Here is a 23,374-nt window from a genome sequence, read left to right on the forward strand (position 1 = left end):
TTTTATTTTTTTTCCCACTAATGATCAAAAGGTCATCATATTGTTATGACATGATACTGCTGAAAGTAGATCAATGATCAGATAGATAGTGACATTAGTTAACATGTGTCATACGCTGCATTTCTTTTTGACTTATTTTTATTTAGAAGTTTAGAATTGCAACATTGTTTTTCTACTTTCACCTCAAGATCTATGTGACTTGTACATATAGCCACAATCAGGACCATTATCTCAATAGGAGTTAGAATTTAGTATTTCATAAAAATCTCTACCGGTGCCAATATTTCTGACCTCCCACCACAGAGCTCTCTCTTCCTCTGTGACTTTGCTCTCTGCATATATTTCTGGTCCTCTTTCTTCTTCACTCTCCTCATCTGTAATCCTTTTCCTCTTTTTTACCTCCCCGCTCTCTCGTCACACACAGTTACAGCTTTACTGTCGACAGATTACTTTACATTTTGGCAACAGGACAGCTGTCAGCAGGAGTGTGACACTGCAGCACACACTGTCCAAGCATGACAATGCTGGGTAGGCTCGCAGTGAGAGAGAGGCTTTATTGCTGAAAGGCCCTGGAGAGTTAAAACCCTTCACCGCAGCAGTCAGTGGATTACTGTCCCCTCGCTGTTGACAGGAGTTTGAAGCTCCTGCTGATACAGCGGGAGGATTTCCTCAATTAAACACGTCTTAACAAGAACTGGAGATACACCAAAGGCTCTCAGGGACAGCAGGACATATGCAGCACTCAGAAGAAAAAGCTGACTTGTAGCAAAGTGAATATGAATTGACACATTTTCAAGTGCCTTGTGGTTTAGCAGGCTGAGGGGAAGGATGCTGAAAAGTATTCACTAAAACCCACAGGAAAGAAATGCTATTCCTTTGAAAGGTGCAGTGGTGATGATACGCTCTCTGTTTGCCTTTGCTATCTTGTCTGCTCTCCATCTCTGTCTTATTTTTATACATTTAGTTTATTTACTCTCCTTTTTTGGCTAACTTATTTGTCAGGGGCTTGACTGTAAATGACAGGATGTATTTACGGTGGTTGTGTCAGTATGCCTTGAATACATAAAACCTTGCTCGTTCTAAGCACATCACAGCTTTACACGCACAGAATGTGGGCTGGCTTTAAACCCACGGCCCTATCAGAAACGTTGCTGTATCAGAAACAATGCGCGACGTGTTTTGGAAGTAATATGGTCTGTATTTACGTTAGCAAGCATCGCTAAAACTCAGAGCTAACGCTGCTTCAGAAATAATCCTTGATGTGGTTTGGAACATAATATGGTGTTTAATCACAGCAGCGTTTAGATGAGTATCTGGGTGGAATTCTCCTGTATGAGCTCTCCTCTCTTTTTTTTCTTTTTCTAAAGCTCAGAATCAGCAATCCTCTAACAGGGCTGAAGTAGAGGGGTATGATGCATGGCTATGATGGGTGATCTGTTTGGTATTTTGAGCAAAACACTTCATAAACATGTTTTTTATATATCTGTAATATATGCCTAAAAATAGTAATTAGGAGGCCTTTAAGTAAGACCGTTCAAAAATCATTTATCTTATTTACAATAAAGCTTTGAATAACTCTCCCACTCCATTTCTACTAGCCAACCCCACCAAGCCCAAGACCACCACCACCACCACCACCTCCACCACCCGCAGCACTACTTCCACCCTCGCTGCATCTCGCACCCGACCCACAGCAACCAAACCGGCGCCCCCCTCCTCCTCCACCACTGGCACAGCACCAGAGAAGAAGCCCTTGGTGCCGCGTACCTCCCGGACCACTTCCTCAACTACTACCACCACCACCACCACCTCCACCTCTAGGACCGCCGCCCGCCCCGGGACAGCCCCGGCCCCCGACATTCGTAACGTCCGCTCTAAGATTGGCTCCACTGACAACATGAAGCACCAGCCTGGAGGAGGGAAGGTAGGTCCTCCAACTGCAGCTTTCATAAATACACGAGTGTTTTGCTTCTGATAGCGTGTTTTCTGACACTGGCCCCCCCTTGACTAACGTGACCTTAGGTTATCTGAAGGCCTTTTTAACCTGCACCAGTGGCTTCCTGTGGCCCTCACTTACTCTTCAAACTTCTTTCTGAAGCTCTGTGTATATAACCAGCTATCAACATGTTAGCATAATGTACAAGGTTATTTCACCTCACTAGATTTTTCCGAACCTTCTTTCTCATTGTTATTGGCTTTGTCACTTGCTTGTAAGACCACTCAATAAGTCATATCATATCAAGCATAAGTCTATTTAGTTCCATTTCACCCATTTTAAGCTTTGATTTCTGTTTTTCCTCCTCTGTCCACATACATCATTCCCTGCACCTCTTCCTGCATGGCATCCTCCTCCTCCTCCTGCGTGTTGTTATCATTTGTTTTTGTTGTTGACCCCGGGTGGGCTTGTCTCCCCAGGTGCCATCTGCCTCTCAGAGCAGAGGCGTCCTCTCCAAAGATACAAGCCAAGGCAAAGTGAGTCCCCTCCTCCTCCTCCTCCTCCTCCCCAACCTCACCACAACATCCAACTCCCACCCCTCTCTTCTCTTTTGTTGGTTCTGTTCATACATATTTTTGCCATTTTCTTTTCAACACTTCATGTTTTTGGTTGGTTTAATGTGAATAGCTCTACTGAGGGCTTTTGACCATGTGCTATTATATTTTAAAACCATTTAATGCCTTTTTAGGATCAAATTGAATGAATGTATCTTGCAAAATAGCTCTTCTATTTAAGGCAAACTAGGGCTTTCCTACTTTACTTCCAGGGTACTCAGTTTGGCAAAAACATCTTTCAATTCCAAGTGGAAGAATGGAACATCATCTAAAAAAACATATAAAGTCCTTAAACTAAACCAATCCACTGTAGTTCAGTGCTAAAAGTAAATACAGTGTTTTCCTTTCAAACCAAAGTACCGTAGTAACAGCTAGCTGCCGTTGGTCACTTTCATGAAAAGAACAGTTACAATAATATACAATATCATTCTGAAGTCGGTGAACTCCATATCTGCATTTTTGAAGTTGGTAGATGTTGCATTACTACAGCAGGGGGGCTTCTCTATCACACACACCAGGCTGCAGTGGTGACCCCTGCTGGTAGGACCCTTGGGATCAGGGCCATCACTTGTGGTCCACAGCTGAGAACTCTGTGACTCTGTGTGTCTGTGTCTTATGGAAACCACAAACAAGCAATGAGCTTTACTATTATTACTTCTAAATTCTAGAAGTTTTCTGCCTTGGGTTTGCTTAGTTACTTCTAGCAGTCTAACCTGTCATTCAACTAAAGTATTAATTTTTGCCACTACTCACTGTGTGTCAACCGGTTAATGTTATTGTGTGATTGCATGTGTTTGCTCTATAAAAGAGGTTCCAGTGTGGAATTCTGATATTTAGTTTTTTACCAGACCTGGTTTTCAGACCTTCCTTTGGATTTCTGTCACTATTCATGTGGCAACACAAGACTGCTTACATTCCCAGCAGTTAATATCAAGCGCACCTAAGATACCGATAGTTCAAATGTTTTTAGGCGTGTTCACTGTTTCCCAGGTAAACCTTGCTTCATCCTTCTGTCCTTCTAACCCTGCCCGTTATGGTGATCTATTCTCCCTTCTCCTTTTCTTTTTCTACCTTTTTCTGTAATCTTTTCTCTTTTTCTATTGCTTTAATCTTTCTTTCACTTCCTCTGGTGTCACCCCTTCCCCCCCACCCCCTTGCTTTCCTCTATTTTCCCTCTTGCTGCTATGCTGGTTCCATATAGGTTCACATTGTATCCAAAAAGCTGGACTTTAGCCACGTCTCCTCACGGTTGGGCTCCAAGGACAATATGAAGCATGTTCCTGGTGGAGGGAAAGTAAGTACAGCCTGGCCTACAAGCAGAGCTCATAAGCCAATCAGACAAATAACCTGGCTTTAGGGAACAGAGCATGGAATAAATATTGTATTTTCATCTCTATTTTGCCCAAATCGAAGAACGCTCAAATCACTTCCAACCTGAGTGAGTTGTACAGTCTGTACAGCCTTCAAAAAAAGTGAAGGTAGCTCTTAAAGTCAAGCTACAGTACTTATGGCCGCTAACACTTTCTCTCTGCTCTCTTAGAAGTTTAGGGGATTTTTGGACAGCATGCTAGCAAGCTTGATGTATCAGCTATTCCCCAGAACCTGCTGCACACCCCCTTGCTCCTTTAACCCCTCCTGTGTTGTCTTGCCCTCTCACTACCTTACTAAAAAGGATTAATAAACTAGCAAACAATCAATACTGGCCTCTGATTGGCTCGTGGTAAAGATTGTCTGTTTCTGAGGAGAGTATGATCACAAACAGGTACATTTGGGAACTCTTGATATTATGCTTTCTCTTTATTTTCTGGCATTTTTCTCACCTTCTGCAGCGTGGTGTTCCTGCCATCTTTACAGAACACGTCTACGATTGTTTTACTTCTTAAGATATTGAAATAGATTTGTGGTCACACTTTCATTTATATAATGCATTATAAATATACGTATATATGTATGTGCTGTTATCCCTATATAATTAAAATGATAAGCACTTGTAAAAACGGATAATGCTTAATGACAAAGACTTTTATAACTACATATGAGGTCAAGTATCAAAATTTCTGTTCACACAATGACCCCTCGGATGTATTAATGATATTATTATGATGCTTTATCACACTCATTAAAAGCCATTGAAACTATTGGAATTATACTACACTATAGTCCTGTATGCGAATGACCAGTAATTATACAATATTATGATACTTGACCTTATAAGTCATTTTATAAAGTTTAATAAGGTGTTAAAATAATTGTTAGAAAGCATTATGATCATTGATACAATATTAGTGCTTATAGTTGTATTAATGCAGTACTTCAAATATGGTTTATAATGCATTATAGACAAATACAAAGAAAGTGTGTTCAAGATAGAGTTCAAAAACCTGAATTTGACTTTCTATAACATCCAGATACAGTCAGCAGTTTGTGTTCCACCACTTGTTGCATTGCGATGGTGGTGATGAATGTGTCAATGGTGCTTTTATAGCAGCTGAAGAAGGAATAGCCCCTAAAATGAAACCATCGAGGGATCTCTGTATAACGTTTTAACAATTAAGGCTTGTGTGACATTTGGCAGGTGCAGATTCTCAACAAGAAGGTGGATCTGAGTAAGGTGACATCAAAGTGCGGCTCCAAGGACAACATCAAGTACAAGCCTGGTGAGCTGGGAAATGTAGTTTTTACCCTATTGCATTTAATCCATCCCCAAATGCTCATAAGCTGTTAGACGGACCTAGATGAAAAAATGATATCAGTCTTTCGTAAAGTATATAATGTTTGGGTGAGGTTTTGATTCAACGTTGACCCCCTGTCTTATTAAGTGGATATTGAAGTCATTATACAGGTGCCAGATATGTATGGCAATATACAGTCAAATAAATAAGATTAGTGACTTGAAATAAAGAAGGCTGTATAGAAGCTGGATCTGTTTTGCACATGGTCATAACATTGAAAAGCTTGTATCCATGCCTGTGTATTTCATGATTATTTAGCTATCATAATAACAATGTTTCTGTGTGCTGCAGGCGGTGGCGTTGTAAAGGTCGAGTCCCACAAGGTGAGCTTCAGGGAAAAGGCCAAAGTGGGCTCCATGGACAACCTGAGCCATTCCCCTGCTGGAGGAGACATGAAGGTGAGATTATTATGGGGGACATCTTACAGTCTGCACACGGTTTTGTCTGTCTGTTAACTTTAAACTGTTTGTATTACATTCCTGTATAGTGGGAAAGCAGATCAGGACACTGCAATTGAAGCGCTTTAATAACCCAGCCAATCAAAATAAAGATATATCTGGTTTCACAGTACATTGGCAAGTTAAAATTCAAATACACTTACTGCTTTTAATAACAGTTATTACACATTATGCATAACTGCAACCTACTTGAGTTAGTCATTATGGCAACACAGTGTGCATTTCAATGACAACTTCTTTATTATTATTTACATGAAATGCTTTTGAGGCAATGTGTTTATATGAAAGCAGTCCTTTAGGGCATTATTTACTTCCTCCTATAATGAGACAAATCTCAGTCTTCAATCTGTATCTGAAAAAGTTGTACGTACCTTTTGTCATTAAAGTAATAGCTCTGCTGTTAAAAGAGAAACGATGTATAAATATCTAACAACGTTCACCTTTATCTAAAAGAAAGAGTTCCGCCCACTCTTAACCAGTGAGAAGATCCCAGAAGAAATACAAATATGAAAAAAGTTCAAACCTGTTCCAACTGGCAAAAAGTGTGTCCATCTCAGAACCTATGCAGAACTATTACTTCAGGTGTTTTAAGCTTTTCGTGCACATTCCACCGCCGTGTTCATAAACTAAAAGATGGGTGGCTTCAAGCTTCAATAACTGATGACAGCCTGTCATAAACCATCTGTGGCATCCTGCAACCTTTTCATCTGAACCTGCAAACGGCCCCTTTTCTCCTGATCTTCGGCCGTCTGTTTAAAAGATGTCTGAATACCTCCCTGCAGGGCACAGCTCCGCTCGGCCCTGTCAAAAACACTCAGAGAGAGAATGAGAGGAGACAGGCATACAGAGAAACGGTTGACACGACGGTCAAAGATTTCTAAAATATGAAACATTTCAAAAAGGATTTGAATCACCGAGAAACTTATAGAGAGACAATACATGATGAAGTGACCTATTCCCTCATCCTCTCTGAGCTTTTATTGTTTCATGACCCCATCCTTAACTCACATTCTCATCTTCACACACAGTTCACCCATAATGTGTACCCTCCATCCCGGGGAAGATGCAAAATCAACCGCTACAAATACAAACATTCCCATATTAACCTGTCTGAGCAAGCTCTTATCTTTGTGATAGCTCTCTAATGAGTTCTAACTGAAGTCTATTTTTACAGATCCAGTATATATTATTATTAATAAATGATATTACTTTATCATGCAGAGGGGTTGTGGTCCATGAGAAATGTATATTTATTTTACATGTTGATGTTGCTTTCTATCATTCCATTCATTCTAACATTTTAACAAATATGTTTTTGTTAGCCCATCTCCCTTCAACTTGGTCTAGCTCTTGATGTTTTCATACTTTTAGCCAGACATCTGTCTCACCAGTTTTCTTGGTGTATGGCTAGACTCTGAACTTTCATTTAAATTGCATATAAATCATGTATTAACCAAAGAAAATTATGGGATCAGTCTTATTTTTTACGTTCAGTGTCCCTAAGAAAATTGCTTCTCAACTAATACTTCCGATTATGGACTATTGTGATGTTGTTTACCAGAATTCAAATAAATCAGATCTCTACTTAACACAGCTTATGCAGTTATTGGTTGCCCTTTTCATACACATCACTGCACACACTTAAATGGCCTTGATTAAATGTAAGAAGACACATTCATTGGCTTCAACTTATATTCAAATGTTTTTTTACTTTTAGTATTTTGTAAATTACATTTCAATTATCAAGTTAGACACTCTGTCCTGAGATGCTAAAGAGTGTTCATGTTTAAAGCCACAAAAGATTGGAATACTTTTCCTGCTACTATTAGATATTAGAAACCAATCTATTACACACAACTGTCCATTACATTGTAATTTGATGTATTACTTCATGAATTTAATTGAACAGACTTTACATGGTTTGTTATTGTTTGTTGTGCTTTGCTTTCTGTTATTTTTGTTGTTTTTTAATGTCTGACGTTGCTTTTGTCGGGACACCTTCAAAACGAGCTGGGTTTATCCTAACAAAGGGGGTTACCCTAATACATTTATTTCAAAATATAATTCTTTTGGAAATAACTAAATACAGAACTTTAATCTGTCTTTCACGAAAGGTACCAAATGTAATAACATGAGATCCGTGTTGTTCAACCCCCATCCCAACCCATTGACACGCCCTGCTATGTATTACTAGGCGGAGGGAGCCCAGGACCGAGCAGAGGGGAACGGGACCCCCATGAGCGGCAGCGCAGCCCCAGGCCCGGAGCCGGGGCAGGAAGGGAGCCCTGCTGCCCGGGAGAATGGTCTGAAGGAGGGGCCCCCCTGTGATAATGAGGGTCTCCAGGCTCTGGACGCACACATCCCAGAGACAAGTGAGTGTGTGTCAGCCATGTTGCTGCGGGAGAAGGAGACATGGAATGAAGCCCAGCAATATCCAAATGCCTGAAACATTGCATGCTGTATAGCAAGAGGAGATTACTTTTGCTCCCCTGACTGAGATCAACTGCGTGTGCAGAGGTGGGAAGTAGAGTACAAATACTCCACTACTTATTTTTATGATGACTTTTTACTTTTACTTCTTACATTTTTAACTCAGAGACCTGTGCTTTCTACTTCTTAGATTTTCAAAACAGGTTTGTTACTTTAGTTTTAATCTGCGTTTGGTGGCGTGATCATTATTATTTAGAGTCATTGCGTGCCTACTGTATTGATTTGAACACGATCCGTGTATCCATCATTTCCTGGTCTTCTCTAAAGAAGAGGGACCAATGGAAACTTCAAAAGCATGGAAACATTCATTAGCTAACAATGACATGATTGTTCTATTAATATAAAGAAAGGTCAGTTAGTTATGGGTACTTTTGACTTAAGGTACATTTCAAAGCACGTACTTCTTTACTTTTACTTGAGTGGAGAAGTTTAGTCAGTGCTTCTACTTTTACCAGAGTATTTTTAAACACGAGTATCTGTACTTCTACTTGAGTAAAGGATGTGTGTACTTTTGCCATCTCTCACGTGTGTGTGTGTGTGTGTGTGTGTGTGTGTGTGTGTGTGTGTGTGTGTGTGTGTGTGTGTGTGTGTGTGTTGTGTGATTAACTTACGTATTAGTCATACATTATACGTAAGTAGTATGTGTGTGTGTGTGTGTGTGTGTGTGTGTGTGTGTGTGTGTGTGTGTGCTGTATTCATCATGTTGTCTCCAGTCCAAAGACCTCTGATCACACCATCATCTTTCGACTTCTTATCTTGCAGGCATCTAATTCTACAATCCCTCTGCCCCCCCTCATCTCAACCCCCCCAACAATACCACCCTCTATATTTTTTGTCTTCCTCCCTCCCTCCCTCCCTCACCTCCCCCTCTCTACCACTTTATTTCTAACCTTTCTGCTGCAGATTGAGTGTTTTCAAGCTCAACTTCCGCGAGAATGCTCGCTCTCGCACGGACCACGCCGCCGAAATCATCACCTGGCAGCCCCCCCCCCAGGACGACAACAGACCCCAACCTGCACGGTTCCTCCCATTCTCTACACCACTACCACCACCCGACCCCTCCATGATGAGGTCCAGCAGCAGCTCCTAAAGGGATCTTTTCCTTTCACTCCCCCATCCTGGAAAACTCTTAGATATGTCATTGGAAATGTTTTAATCTGCCGTTCTGCCGTAGTTCTGTCGCTCTAGTATAAACTCCATGTTCTCATGCCTCCTCTCTCACATCTGAGCTCATCATCTTGCCCCTCTATATTTGGCTGAAGTGACTTTAAAGACTTGGGCCTCTGTGGGAATCTATGTGGAGGGAAAAGAGGATAACGTTTTCTCAAATATTTGGTTCTCCAAGTTGAACTGGATCCATGGTTGTCACTCACATCCTTTCCCCCCCACAGCCTGGGCGTGTACTCTTACCCTCCATCCTCTCACGCACCAAATAAGTAGCGATTACTTCAACTGAGCAGCATGGAAACCCTCTTGGACTCACCTGTTGGCTTCTGTCAAACACATAGCTTCTCCTTAGTGTCTGCTTTAATAACATCATAGTAATTCATCTCATCTGCTTAGTCACTTCCTCTCTTCTCATTACCATAAACAATAAAAGCTAGACAACAAGTAGGCTGTTTGAATCCTTTTAGGCTGTAGCTAACTCTCTTCTCTGTGTTTGTGATGATGTGTTTGAGTGACAAAATGGTGTAAAAATGAGCTTTGGTGTACTGTTCGGATCTTATTTCTGTCTTTCTCAAGGTTTCTTTCCTTCTAGTTTCTTGATTTTAAACAAGTTTATATTTATTTATTGTACGTCTCTTCCTGCGTAAGCAATACAGTGGCCGTTTTTTTTCTTTTCCAATAGCACTCTGAAAATCTTGGAAACACGCACAGGTTTTTGTAAACAAAGACACACATTAAGGATAGAGAGAAAGAAAGTAGGAAAAGAGGTGTTGCTAGGAGGCTGAAAAGATGCATTTGAGGTGTGCTTTGCACGTGGAAACCTGAACGTTTTTCAATTGCAATTGAGAAAGTTTGCTAAAGTATAGCTTTAACTAAGCATGCAGTCCAGAGGGACATGAGGACGATGTCTAAATGTCTCTGAGGTTAAAGGAGCTGTGTGTCTTGTATGTGCCTCCTGTCCTTCTTACCTGAAAAGAAATGAGGATGATGCAGGCTCACGCCTAACACTGCTTAGACAAAGAAATGATGATAGTTCACAAAACTGACATAAAACGTTACGGTTAACCTGCTTTTAAGGACGTTCTTTAAATCAAGCTGTCCTGGTAGTAGTAATGGTTGTTGTTCAATATCAGGTGTTTCTATAAGGGTTATGGTAGCATGTTGTTTGACTCTAGCTGAATATAAACATCTCAAATAACTGTTCAGCACTTTCCTTCTTTGAGTATTGGCAGTGGAACATGACGTGGCTTTATACTCTTCTCTTGTAGCAATGTATTCAACTGATTGCCTTTATAATGCATGGTCAGATTATACTGGAGATGAAAGCCTTTGTGTATTAAGACTCAAAGTGTTGTGGTTTGGTACCATATGTATAACTCGGGGCAAACTTAGATAGCTGACGTGTTGTAACTCAAATTGTGATTTTGAACAGTGATGGAGAGGAAGAGCTAGTTTCTGATGGTTGTTGTTTCATCATTAATTCTACCACAGATTTGTATACAGTGACAGCATGGCTCCAACTTACTAAAATAAATGAAAAAAGTTTTGATTATATTAGAAGTATTTTAGTTCAGCGATGTATCACGTACAAAAGTCATGGTAAAACTTGTCAGACATAACTGCATCACTACTCTGCTCAGTTTTGAGTATAGTAAGTGTATGGCTGTGTATTATCAGGAATTTTGAAACATTTTTGCTACTGAACACAAAATATAATCTCTTGAACCTTGCATCATTTTTAGGGGGCAACTTGGGGACAGCCCAAAGAAGCTGTAAACACAAAATATACATTTCATGATGTATGTTTTTCTGTTTTAACATCCAATAGACGGAGAGCAAAATAAGCATTTATGTTGAATGTAAGTCCAATATTCCCTCTCCACTAACTCCCTAGTGAAGTATGGCTCTTTAGTTGCAAAAAGTGACATTAAGCTAATTAATCTGATAATAAGTAAAGATTTTGAGTCAGAACAACCGATGATGCAAACTTTTGCTTTGACTTTTTGTTATCTGTAGTATGGACACATTGCATGTGTCTTCATTCAAATTCTTCTGACGCATTCGAGAAATGTGCTAAATACCAAAGCTCATTTTGACTGCCCTTTAGGGAAAAAACACAGTTTTCTTATCCAAATTGTCACTTAGAAATTAGAAAGGGGCCACTGAAGTGAAAGAATGTCTTTTGAGATATATTGTACTAAAGACACAACACTTTTGTATATGTATTTATCGTTGTGTTCCTGTAGCCTTGTGGTGGTTGTGCTCTCATTGGTTGAAGGGATTATAATTAAGATGTGTAACAGCCAGTTTCACAAACTGTGTTCTTGAGTTTCCCCAAGGATTTGCACAACAAGATTTGAACCCCAATACATAACTTACAAAGTCTTCAAAAATCGCATTAAATCTGATGTTTTCATTATTGCGCTGTAATGGCAACTTGATTTAGAAACATTGTACTTGCAACCATTATTACAAGTTTGTTTTTTTACTACATATGCAGTGGGCAATTATGCCAACACACTATTAAACCATGCAACAAAGCGCAAGCCCTGTCTTAAGATATAATAATAATTTTGGGAATACCTGGCTAACTTCTCTTTCAGGACCTATAGAGGTTCATATGATAAAAGAACCTAGCACCTGAAACACATGACACTGTACAGTATATGACAGTGGGCAAAGGGAATTTGTTGATGAAGCAGGCACTAAGTGTAGCGGTAGATGTGTAGGCCTGTGATTTAGTAGTACTTCATATCAAACATAATGGCTGCTACATATAGCACTCAAAAAGCAGCAACCTGCCGAGGAGAGACACACACACCTAACACATCCTTATCTAAGGTTAACTACCCGTAGTTTCCGGATTTTGCTTTTGTAATAAATGCTCCTCAGTATTCTATCCAAGGAGCGTTGTAGATCTTCATGTACCGCCACTGCACTCATGCAAGAGTAACACTAGCTAATACACACGTGCTGTACCTGCAGAGCATGCTGAAAAACAACAATGGGGTGTGTTAGGTAGACTTTCTATGTCATTTGCAGAACCTCCTCATTGTTTTTTGGTGTTTTTTGTTTTGTTCATTCATTTGAATTTCATTTTTTGGTTTGGAAAACAGTGTTTTTTGTGATTACTTGTTGATTAGTGATGTGATTATTGAACATGAAATAAAAATAAACTAAAACTAAAAGTGTTGTGGCTTTTCTTTTAGAAGTGAAAACAACAGTTAAAATACTGTATGTTGCTGCATATTAACTTGGCAAACCTAGCAATAGCAAGTGGGGTAATGCACACTTTTTGTTATAATCAACTAATCTACTACTTTGAGTCATTCTTTCAGAGTTTATTTGGCATTAACCAGACAAGAATACCAAATTGCCGTTTTGTTTAATTTCATTCGGAAACATCTGAAATGAGGTCAAGTCGCAAGAGTTAGGCAAATGTCACTTGTTCAAGCACATGAATTCTAAATAATTAAAATGACATGTTTTGACATCTATCTATCTATGTATTTTCCCCGGGCGCTGTACAATAGATGCCCACTGCTAGGATGGGCCAAATTTCACTGTGTGTGCTGTGTGCTCTGCATGTGACCATTAAAGAGGGTTTCATCCCTCCGATGCAAATTAACACTGTTTGGGTCTATTCCGGTGTTGGACACTGGGGGCGGTAGCGCACATTTTCTCTAGGTTTCTGCTTAATTTCAGGAGAAGAAGACAGTTTCCAGGGTAACGTCGACATCATCTGGTGTTGTTGGCTTTCTAGCATATGCTAGCTTGTGTTTTAACGTTTACACTAGTTAACGTAAGTAACCATTATCCTCTTAATTAAACTAGCTTGCTAAACAGCCGCCTCGCTAAGAAAATACTGTCCTTTACTATTTGCGAAAACGACCAAGAAGGAGTAAGGTTTAAGGTACGAAAGAGTGTAAGCTTTACCACGCTTTTCCATTTCAGTGAGCTAACGCTTAAGTATGTTATTTTTGGCCAATGTTCATGGTTCGGTAAACAAAATGGCTAACATGCATCAAATTCAAAACGACCGAAGTCAGTTGAACTATAGTTTACGTTCTTAGAGATAAGGGTAACGTAAGTCTACATAGCTAAAGGCTAAGGTATTGCTGGGGTGGAGCACATAAACACACAGTGCACGAAACTGTTACACTTCATCTACTTACATGATTTCCAAAAACTCTTAACTCCCATTGCTTAAGCCTAGTAAATGATAATGTGTTGTGGGGAGGGATGGAAGATACAGTTATGTGGTTTGGGTTCATGTCTGCTTCAGTAATCAAACCAGCAAACTTCTAGTCACAAAGAAGCTTTACTGTCCTCTTGGGTGCTCACATTAAGCAAACACAATAACAATCACGAAGTATAGGAGCAGCACAAGGCTCAGTAAATAGATAGATGCTTTACTTTTGTGTTACTGTCCAATGCTAGCTAGCTCCAGGCATAATGGCAAGTCAGCGACCTGCCTCTGGCATTGGCAGGCCTTTGAGCCGCAGTGGGACTGCAGTCCCTGGGGCTGGAAGACTCCCAACAGCCGCCCGACCTCCTCCTACAGCTATCCGTGTCACAACTGGGGTAAGTCAACTGCCACTCCAATTCATTTGAGCTTGGAGATAAAAGTGCCCTTCCTGTAAGCATACTGGGTACTTAGCTATAGTCATGCCATCATACAGTATCAACTAGTTATAGCAAAGGAAGAAAGCCGAAATGTCTCTAAAAAGTAAAATAAGTACCATTTGAACAGCATGGCTTCATTTTAGAGAGCTTGTTTCAGCTTTATTTTGTGTGTCTTTTGTCAATATTTGTATTTGACATCACTTTAGTGATTCTGGTAGCTTCTGCTATAATATATCTCTTATAAGCAAATGCAACTCATAGCTGTTGGTGCAAAATCAGTATGTTGCTGATTTGTGATCTGGATATTTTACAAATTACAAAGGCATTATTTTTATTAAATCAGCATATCAGACAAGATTTTGCAATCTTGTCAACTAGCCCTAATGAGCTAGTTATACAGTCGCTGAGTTTTCTTATTTCATTTTCAATCCAGATGGTTCCAGGTACAAGTGGTCATCCTGGCATGAGGGGCGGCATCCCCCTCGCCACCCCTGGAGTCCTGTCGGCACAGATCAAAGTGACCGACAGGCCTGTGACCCAACAGGGCCTCAGTGGTATGAAGACTGGCATGAAAGGTAAGTCTAACGTTGCATCAGTTGACACTTTTTAAAATGCACATTTGTTTTATTAATTGCTTTAGGCTTGGGAATCTACCAGCCGTTTTGAGCCTTGTTGAAACAGACATTTAAAGTCTCACTTCTCTTCCCTCCACCACATCCTTCCTCCCACCCAAAAGGACCTCAGAGACAGATTCTGGATAAGTCCTACTACTTGGGCCTTCTTAGGTAACAAATCCAACTAAATGTTCCAACTGGAATTTTTAGTAAAACATTTTAAGCCCTGATTGTTATTACTTTAAACTGCAGCAGGTTATTTCTGTAAGGGCAACATTTTCTTAAACATAATTTTGGTCCAAACTGGAAAATTGTTTTATTATTGTTGTGCCTATAGGAGTAAGATCAACGAGTTAACCACAGAGACCAGCAAACTGCACAAAGAGATCGACAACTACAACCAGGAGAATTCAGTTTATCTCTCCTACGAAAAGAAGTGAGTGGTGTTTTCACTAGTGATGATGGACAGTTTGTAATATAGAACCTGTTCCTTTTTCACTGCATTCCACTGCCTTTATTATTCAGACATGAGAAAAAAAGCCTAACTTTAATTAAAAGTATTTTTCAAAGGAATTTGAAACACAGTTTGGTTACATTGTTTTATTTCCAATTCACATAGAAAAAGTATGTTTTCTAACAGAATAAACGATGGAAAGTTTGAATATTTGAATGAACAATTGTATAATGAATTTAAAATAAGAACCCTTTTTTATTTCCCCTTCAGAGCTGAAGGCCTGGCTGGGGAGATTAAGGATCTACAGGGCCAGCTTGCTGACTACAACATGGTAAATAGCTGCAGTACCAGCCATATTCTATAATCATTTTCAATAAGTAACTTACGGAAAATAATAGCCTGTTCCTTTATCCTGGATATGACAAGAAACCATGTTAAGTATTACGCAATAACAGATTTTTTTTACACTTTAATGTTTTGAACTGTATTTATTAATCGTCGCCTAGGAGTGTAAAAATAGAGAATGAGAGAATGGAAACTCCAACAGATAGGACGCAGGAGAGAAATCCCTCCAAGCTCAGCAGCTAAATGATAAAACAATGTTTGGTCACACTGTTGTAGTTAAGGAAGTATTTAGATCAAACACATATCATTTTCTTTTTATTTCGTTTTATGTTTATTTTCATGGCTCTGTTGTTTAAGTTATATTGATAAGCATTTTATTTTTTTTGGTTTCGCCCGTGTGGGCATGTGCGGGTGGAGGGAGGGGGGGGGAGTGTAGTGAATGTACTGTGGTACTGTGATATTACAATATACATGAAATGGCATCGATTACTGTACACTATAATGAAATAAAAAAACAAATAAAAACATATCATTTGAATATTAGCAGGGTACTTTAAAAGTGTAAATGTCTGGTATAATAGTAGGTGTGAATGCTTTACAATGGACTCTTCTAGATGTATTTAAACACTTGAGGAGTCCTACTGATATGTAGCTTCATTGTTTGCATTGTTCTGATTGTATTTCAGCTGGTCGACAAGCTCAACACAAACACAGAGATGGAGGAAATGATCAACGACTACAACATTGTAAGTACACCATGTAAGATGTCAAATCATCAAAATGGTATCAAATCAAAGGTGTGACCATGGGGGCTGATTTGGGTTAGAAACAAGTATTTAGTAAATACAATGAGAATGCCTACTCTTTGCTTTCTTCTTCCCTCCTGTCTACCATCCCAGTTGAAAGCCCACAATGACAGTGAGGCTGAAAGCATCGACAGCATCTTCACTGAGAGGAGAGAGTAAGTACGGAGGACTTCTAATGATGTTTTTAAGATCACTGGGTTGTTGGGAAAGCATGTTTTCAAGCTTATATTTAGCTTAGAAAAAAAGTATTATTTATAGAAAATAGAATAAAATGTGAAAAAACTATTATTGTATTATAAAAGAGTTTATAATTTATGAATTTTTCACATCCATGATTAACTTTGATTTGATATCTCAGGAAGGTTGGCTGTATTTTACAGTTAAATAATGATTCCATGTTGCATAAATCTAAATATATAAAGTATACGGTTTTTGAGTGCAGCCTTAACGATGTGTATCTTCCAAAAGCCTGTAAATGTTGGATTGCAAACACAAAAATACATTCTTCAATAGTGTGGTGGCTAACTTTAGGCCCAGAAACCAAGATGGAAGTCAACCTTGACTGCAAGCAGTTTTGTTTTTTTAAATGAAGGGATTCAGTGTTTTTATATGTATTGACAAATATCCTCCTACTTCTTAAGATACTTCTTCTTTTTTTTTTTTAAGGATCTTAAATCTTCTACGATGCAGTGCTGTAGATTAAACGACCCAAACGTTCATAAAGTGGTTAAGTAGCATATAAAGTAGCTCAAATTAGCACAACCTCAACAACAACAACTACTGCTATTAAACATAATAGCAAAATACTGACAGCAGTTTAATTACTGCACAGTCAATCATTTCATTGTTGATACTTTAAATACATTTACTCATGTGCTTTTACTGATGAAAGATTTTGAATATCTATAAAGTAAATACTCTCTTTATGTCGACGTATGGGTTGGCCCTTCACATTTTACGTCTGTCTGTCCTCCAGGAACAGGCGTCTTAGTTGAGAGAGAGCTCTTATGTAATAGTTATAATATATATATATATATATATAACAGTACAAAAATCTAACAGCAGGAGCCACAGAGCCAGGAGAACATTTAAGTGACTCCTAGAATAGAACATATTAACAGTGTCCTTAGAACACAGAGTTAAATGTTTGTACAGCTTACCCAACTAAGGCAATATATACCCTACATATCTAGAGGACATTTTCTTTTTTTCGCACCATAAAACAGCCCACAGTGAGCACCTCGTTTTCAAGATTACACAAGTGACAAATCTGTGATGATTGCTTCCTCGCCCTATTCCTGGTTTTCCAGCCGCTCTTTGTTCTGTCAGTCTTCTCTCTTGATGTATGGATCCTCAAAATACTCATCCTCCTCCGCCTCCTCTAGCTGCCCATTCTCTTGCTTGAAGGTGAATGTCTGATGGTTCATGTACCTCCCTGTCCCTGAGAAGACTGTTGACACAACGTCCTCGTCCTCCTCTTGGTGCAGTCTCCGGTGACGGTAGTTGTAGAAAAGCTTGTACCAGGAAGGCCCCTTTACGCCGCACACGATGAGCATGGAGGTGCACAGCGCCAAGGCTGCGACACATGCTGTGAATTTCCATGTGTGGCCGAGCACAGGTTTCTGGTCTATAGGGATGGAGAGACCATTCTTTAAAAAGTTAGAAGGAAGAACACAGGGTCAAATACCCACTTCACCTTTGTCCTACCTTTGTCGATGTCCTTCAGGCTTTGTGTGGTTTTCAGCATGGTTGATGAGCCAGAAGGCTGTTGAGAGTTGACTGGTTTGCTTAGGGTTGTAGTGAAGATGGGGGGTGTTGATGGTAAACACATGTTTGCAGCCTCCCAGAGGTCTCTCCTAGCCTGCTTTTCTGGTGAAGCACAGGTGACTTGTTGTCCCCCTGTAGAACAAAAGACATCACCTTTTTGATAGTTCAAAAAGCCTCCTTGGAGCATGTTCTTCTTTCCATCGATCTGACGGGAATTATTCATGTCCGAATAAGCACCCCCGATTACTCTTACGTAAAACAGCTGTTACTAGGTTGCATCAAGGAAATCAGTGTTCTCAGATCAGATCAGGCTAAAAATATAAATATTCAGATCCAGTCTGCATATAATCATCAAACCATTCAATTGCAGAAATTACAATTATTACCAGTTTTAACTCCGGCTGCTTTGAACTTTTCAAAGCCGCTCAGCAGGGGACAGGAACAATTCCAGGGGTTACCCAGTAGGTTCAGCACCTAATGAAACAAGACTGGGTGTGGTTATCGGATTAATAATAACTTGAAATAAAAAGACAAGATTGCTTGGTTCACACGATTTATTTCCTTTTGTGTAAAAACTATTTTGGTCCACTGATAACGACATATTTCATATAAGGATCAAATGAACTCCTATAAAAAAAAATCACAAGGTTCTATTTTAAAATTTTAAGAATTAGACAGGAACGTGAAGTAAACACAAAATGTTTTAATTTTTAACCTTATAAGACGTAGCAACCCCTTTTTTTTACATTGTCCTAATAAATAGAAGCTTTTCACATTTCGTGGAATCCTGTGGTTTTTGGAGGGTGTTTACCTGTATATTTTCCAGCTGGATCTGCTGTGTAGGAAGACTTGTCAGCAGGTTGTGGGACAGGTCCAGCTCGGTCAGAGCATCCAGGCCGGATAACGCCTCTGGGTCCAGGCTGAAGGAAGACCCGGGTAGTCAGAGCATTTGTGAATGCAGGAATTATTGTAGCAGTAGCAATGGTATCAGCCTTTTACCTGCTGATGTTGTTCCTGGACAGAGACAGCACTCTGAGTAGCGGTACTACGGAGAAGTACTTGGCTGGTATACTGCCCACCAGGTTTCCATCCAAGCGGAGTTCTTTGAGTTTGGGATAACTACCCAGGGCTCCTCTGTCAGCCTCATTCAGAGAGAGCAGGTTCCCTTCTAACAGCAGTGTGGTAACAGAGGAAGTGTTGTTGCTACGGGGAATTACTGTCAGAAGCTGGTTGGTCAAGTTCTTTACCTGCTAATAGATGGATGGAGTTATTATAACACATAAACAATCTGTGTAAACACATACAGATAAACCATCATGACTTTCACTCAGCAGTGCCAGCTTAATCAAAGAAAATTAGGATTTTCTACCTGCGTGTTTTCTTCCACAACCTCAGCATTACTTCCCAGTATATTCACAGTTACCAGTGCAGTGAAGAACAGCAGGAGAAGAGGTTTCCAACACACCTCCATTATCCTAGTCTGAAAAACAGAAAGGACTGTGGTTCATCCGGTTTGATAGGGATAAGAGTTTGTTTAAACTTGGAGGCTGAGAAGATCAGTCGCCTTTCTTTCTACTTTAATTCAAAGATTCAAATGATTTATTGTCGTATGCACTCTTAAGCTAGTGTAGAAATGGTAATGGAAATCTTATGATCCTCAAACGTCTATATATCCGTGACCAGTGTTTTTTTTAGCTCCTCTGACCCTTAGCTTGTAATCCATTCATTCTAAACAATTCACTCAGATAATTATAATAAAAGCAGATCGAATAATTCAGATGATACAAAAATATTCACAACTCAAAACAAGCGAAAAAGAATATGTTCATAGATCTTAGTCAGAGGCACAACATGTATTAGGTAACAGGTTAAAGAAAGAACAGCATGCAAAGGGAAAAATGAAACCGCTTTCATGATACAACTATCACCTCATGTCAAAGTGCTCTTTTAATACATCCATGTAAAATGGCATTTACATTTGAAATCCTTAAATTATATGAATCTGTTAACTTGTCCAAGATACGATCCTCTGGGCACTCACCTGACCTCTGAGAAACTGGGTGACTGAGAGGACGTCACACACCTTTTACCGGTGTCAGCTGAATAACCTTTGACCGGCATACACTAACACATCCGTCAGAATCCTTACTGTTGTGTATTAAATGTGTTTTATCCCACATTTTAAATGTATTTAGTCACGATTCTACATTACTAATATAGTAATAACAACCAAAAGCACTTACCTGTACTTCTAGGGACTCTTCAGTGAACTTAAACTCACCTGTCAGCGTGAGGAAACCTGCACAATGACCAACCTTTGTTCCTGGTTGTAAAACCGTTAGCTCACATGCACTGTTAATGCCAGCTGAACCAATAGATATGATCCTATCAGTTCTCCTTTCCACGTCTCGTTCCTACTTTGCTTTAAAGTATATTTAAGCATTTTTAGAGATACTGTATATCCCATTTTAAACTGTATTCCAAAAAATATTAAAACGTTTTAATGGTATCTAAGTGGTTTTTAAATTACATTTATATTCTTGGGGAAAGAGTGAATAGAAAGTAGGAAGGGAGACTGACGGATGTCCCTGGGTCTTTGTCACATGTCTCCATCCCCGTGATAATGACTGATGAAGGCAAAGTAAACATTTGAAAACAATATGAAGAAATATAAAAAGTCTTCTACTGTTTGCTCTGCAGAAGAGAGGAGGCCATCAGGGCGATAGAAGAGGAGATCAGGGGGGAGAGGAGGGTCGCCGAGGAGGTCGTCCAGGCGATGCCAGCCGGCAAACAGGAGCGGTACTTCACCATGACAACAGCCAATGAGGAACTGCTACAGGTACTCATGTCGTTTTATCAATATATTGTTATTATACTGCTTCGGTATAATTGTTGTCTTAACTCAGAATGCCAGTGTGATTTCATTCACACTGGCATTCTGTTTATTTAGGATGTAGTACTAATAATTGATTATTTTTAAGATACACTTCCCATTAAATGATAACTTCATAAAGTCAGTGAATATGAATGAACATTGGATACATTCCTCTTTGAAGTGTAGGCATTTCAAAAAAGTATACTGATCATTAGTAGTAACATTGCTATTAAGGAGTTTAATGTTTCAATGGTAATGAAGTGATTATTCATTGATATCACTTAAAGTGTGTTTTACATTACATATCATTTAGCTGATGTTTTTATCCAAAGCGACTTACAATAAGTGCAAAAACCATAAAGAATCAAACTGCGAACAACAAGGATGGTTCCATAGTTAGTGCTGGTGAATCCGTTACAAGGCCTAAATGAACTCAACAAGTGCTTTGTTTTTGCTTTTTTTATGACTTTTTTAACCCTTTGTCAAATAAATTCATTTTACTTCCTGCTTTCTTTCTTTTCCTCTTGTGTTTTGTCCTGTAGGAGCTGACTGTTCTCCAGGAGGAGCTGGACCTTCTGATAACCAGGAAGGAGGACTACGACGCTGTGAGTTGCTCAACAAAGACTGGAAGATTGAGGGAGGGGTTCTTTAGGGTTCACATACTTAACTTTAGATTTGTTTAATATATCAGTGAATGTCATTTAATACCAAGTATGAGAAATATCAATAACAACCAAAAACATTGTTACATGTAAGTAATGTCATGATATAACAATCTTTCCTAATGATATCACTGATCCATTGAAAACTGGACCTAAATGGACAGATTAAACAATCATTTAAGAATAACCCCATTTAAGCTCAAGGCCTTTATCCAAAAGGAATGTTTTAAGACTTTTCAAGACATGCAGATCCCCTGGGGAGGAAGGACATTCAGAATAAGGAATGAACAGATGTCAATTTAATGCGTTACAGTGACATCAGTATTAGCAGAAGGAGTAGCACAAAAGAGTTGAATCTGACTTTGTCCCGTGTGCAGGAGCTGTCCCACTCGCACATAAAGCAGGAAGTGGTTCGGCTCCACGAGACTCTGTTGGCTCTGCAGGGGAAGCGTGAGGCCATGGAGGCGGAGCACAAGAGCTCCCCCCAGGACGAGAGAGAGACACTGCTGAAACAGGTACGCTTCACATCCAGACAGAGACAAGGAGTGCACGTTTTATACTACAGAGAATGCTACATCAGACTTCACCGAGGGCCACATACAGAAAAAGATACGAAGGGCTGGGCCACTCACTAGAGGTGAGGTATATTTAAGCAATAGCTCACGACAGGCCGTGGTATATGCTCATTATATCATTATAATGGGCATATACCCATACGCTTCGCGTCGGGCCGAACCACGCCCCTTGGCCGAACCACGCCCCTTAGCTGTGATATAATGAGCATATATCACGGCCTGAAGTGAGCTATTGCTTTTATAAAACGGTTACCAAGTGTGGCAATATGAAAGAAAAATACACACTCTAATTTAAATAGTTTTTATTAGTAAATAATGATGTTCAAAATAAAATAGTCCCTCCGTTGCCTTCTGCACGAAACATGCAACAACACTAACAGCTAGCGAACGTATTACGGCCCGTCCACACAGCGGCGTGCGTTGACACTTGGCAGTGGGCGTATCTGAAGCTTGGGGATTTTTTGCGAGCAACGCGACCAACAACCAATCACATGAATCTCCCGCCCCCGACATACAAAGCAATAGCAATGTTAAAACAAAGTAAACTGGATATAAAATTCCCTGTGGGCCCGTCCAGACACTTTGAATGGAGTGACGTCACTTTTTGCCGAACTGCATTTTGGGAAGCGACGCGTTGCTGACGTTGCTCGCTTCAAAAGTTGAGCAATGTTCAACTTTTGGCACCTCGGCAGAAGCGTCAGCCATTGAAATCCCGTTTATTCAAATCTGCCAGTACAAGCGCTAGCCAATCAAACCGCGTGTATGCTGCGAGAGACTACGCAGGTCATTTCCTCATATTCCAAAAAATGGAGGGAAAATTCATTATAGCGGTAGTGAATCACCCGGTGCTGTATGATCAGTCTCTGTTCATCTACCGGGATACAAACCGGAGGAGCCAGGCATGGAGGGAGGTGGCAGAGACAGTGGGTGAAACTGGTAGGTTTTCGCCTGTTTGGAGAGTTTATATCCAGTTTACTTCGTTTTAACATTGCTAATGCTTTGTATGTCGGGGGCGGGAGATTCATGTGATTGGTTGTTGGTCGCGTTGCTCGCAAAAAATCCCCAAGCTTCAGATACGCCCACCGCCAAGCGTCAACGCACGCCGCTGTGTGGACGGGCCACAGAGAGCGTTGATCCATTATTTGGCTATTTATTTACATTCATTTTTCTATGTTGCCGTTTATTGTGCAGCCACTGAAAAACTGTCCAGCATCAGTAGCATGGCTTACGTGGTCACTTGTATAGGTCACACA

General features: G+C 39.9%; 2 protein-coding genes across 10 annotated transcripts in view; both read left to right on the forward strand.

Annotated features, from left to right (window-relative positions):
• The window catches only part of LOC104949912 (microtubule-associated protein 4-like), a 242,267-nt gene extending 229,687 nt beyond the window's left edge, over positions 1–12,580 (forward strand). For 3 of the 8 annotated variants that reach the window (XM_010776341.1, XM_010776346.1, XM_010776349.1), the window contains 7 exons: positions 1,599–1,924; positions 2,416–2,472; positions 3,752–3,844; positions 5,126–5,207; positions 5,574–5,680; positions 7,935–8,112; positions 8,993–9,094. In XM_010776341.1, the coding sequence (XP_010774643.1) occupies positions 1,599–1,924; positions 2,416–2,472; positions 3,752–3,844; positions 5,126–5,207; positions 5,574–5,680; positions 7,935–8,112; positions 8,993–9,000 (851 nt within the window). In that variant the 3' untranslated portion in view covers positions 9,001–9,094. Of the gene's footprint in view, positions 1–1,598; positions 1,925–2,415; positions 2,473–3,751; positions 3,845–5,125; positions 5,208–5,573; positions 5,681–7,934; positions 8,113–8,992; positions 9,096–9,133 lie in introns of those variants that run through there. The other 5 variants (XM_010776342.1, XM_010776350.1, XM_010776347.1 and 2 more) reach the window with 5 other exon arrangements.
• A 541-nt stretch (positions 12,581–13,121) lies between these two features.
• LOC104949914 (intraflagellar transport protein 74 homolog) overlaps positions 13,122–23,374 on the forward strand; it is an 11,474-nt gene continuing 1,221 nt past the window's right edge. The window contains exons 1-11 of one of the 2 annotated variants that reach the window (XM_010776352.1): positions 13,122–13,199; positions 13,838–13,981; positions 14,457–14,598; positions 14,760–14,808; positions 14,975–15,073; positions 15,362–15,422; positions 16,123–16,182; positions 16,336–16,397; positions 20,710–20,848; positions 21,427–21,489; positions 21,924–22,061. In XM_010776352.1, coding sequence (XP_010774654.1) covers positions 13,164–13,199; positions 13,838–13,981; positions 14,457–14,598; positions 14,760–14,808; positions 14,975–15,073; positions 15,362–15,422; positions 16,123–16,182; positions 16,336–16,397; positions 20,710–20,848; positions 21,427–21,489; positions 21,924–22,061 — 993 coding nt within the window. In that variant the 5' untranslated portion in view covers positions 13,122–13,163. Of the gene's footprint in view, positions 13,311–13,837; positions 13,982–14,456; positions 14,599–14,759; positions 14,809–14,974; positions 15,074–15,361; positions 15,423–16,122; positions 16,183–16,335; positions 16,398–20,709; positions 20,849–21,426; positions 21,490–21,923; positions 22,062–23,374 lie in introns of both variants that reach the window. The other variant, XM_010776353.1, reaches the window with a different exon arrangement.

This window comes from Notothenia coriiceps, unplaced genomic scaffold (assembly GCF_000735185.1).
Source record: "Notothenia coriiceps isolate Sejong01 unplaced genomic scaffold, NC01 NC01_scaffold00016873, whole genome shotgun sequence".
NCBI classification, from domain to species: Eukaryota; Metazoa; Chordata; class Actinopteri; order Perciformes; family Nototheniidae; genus Notothenia; species Notothenia coriiceps.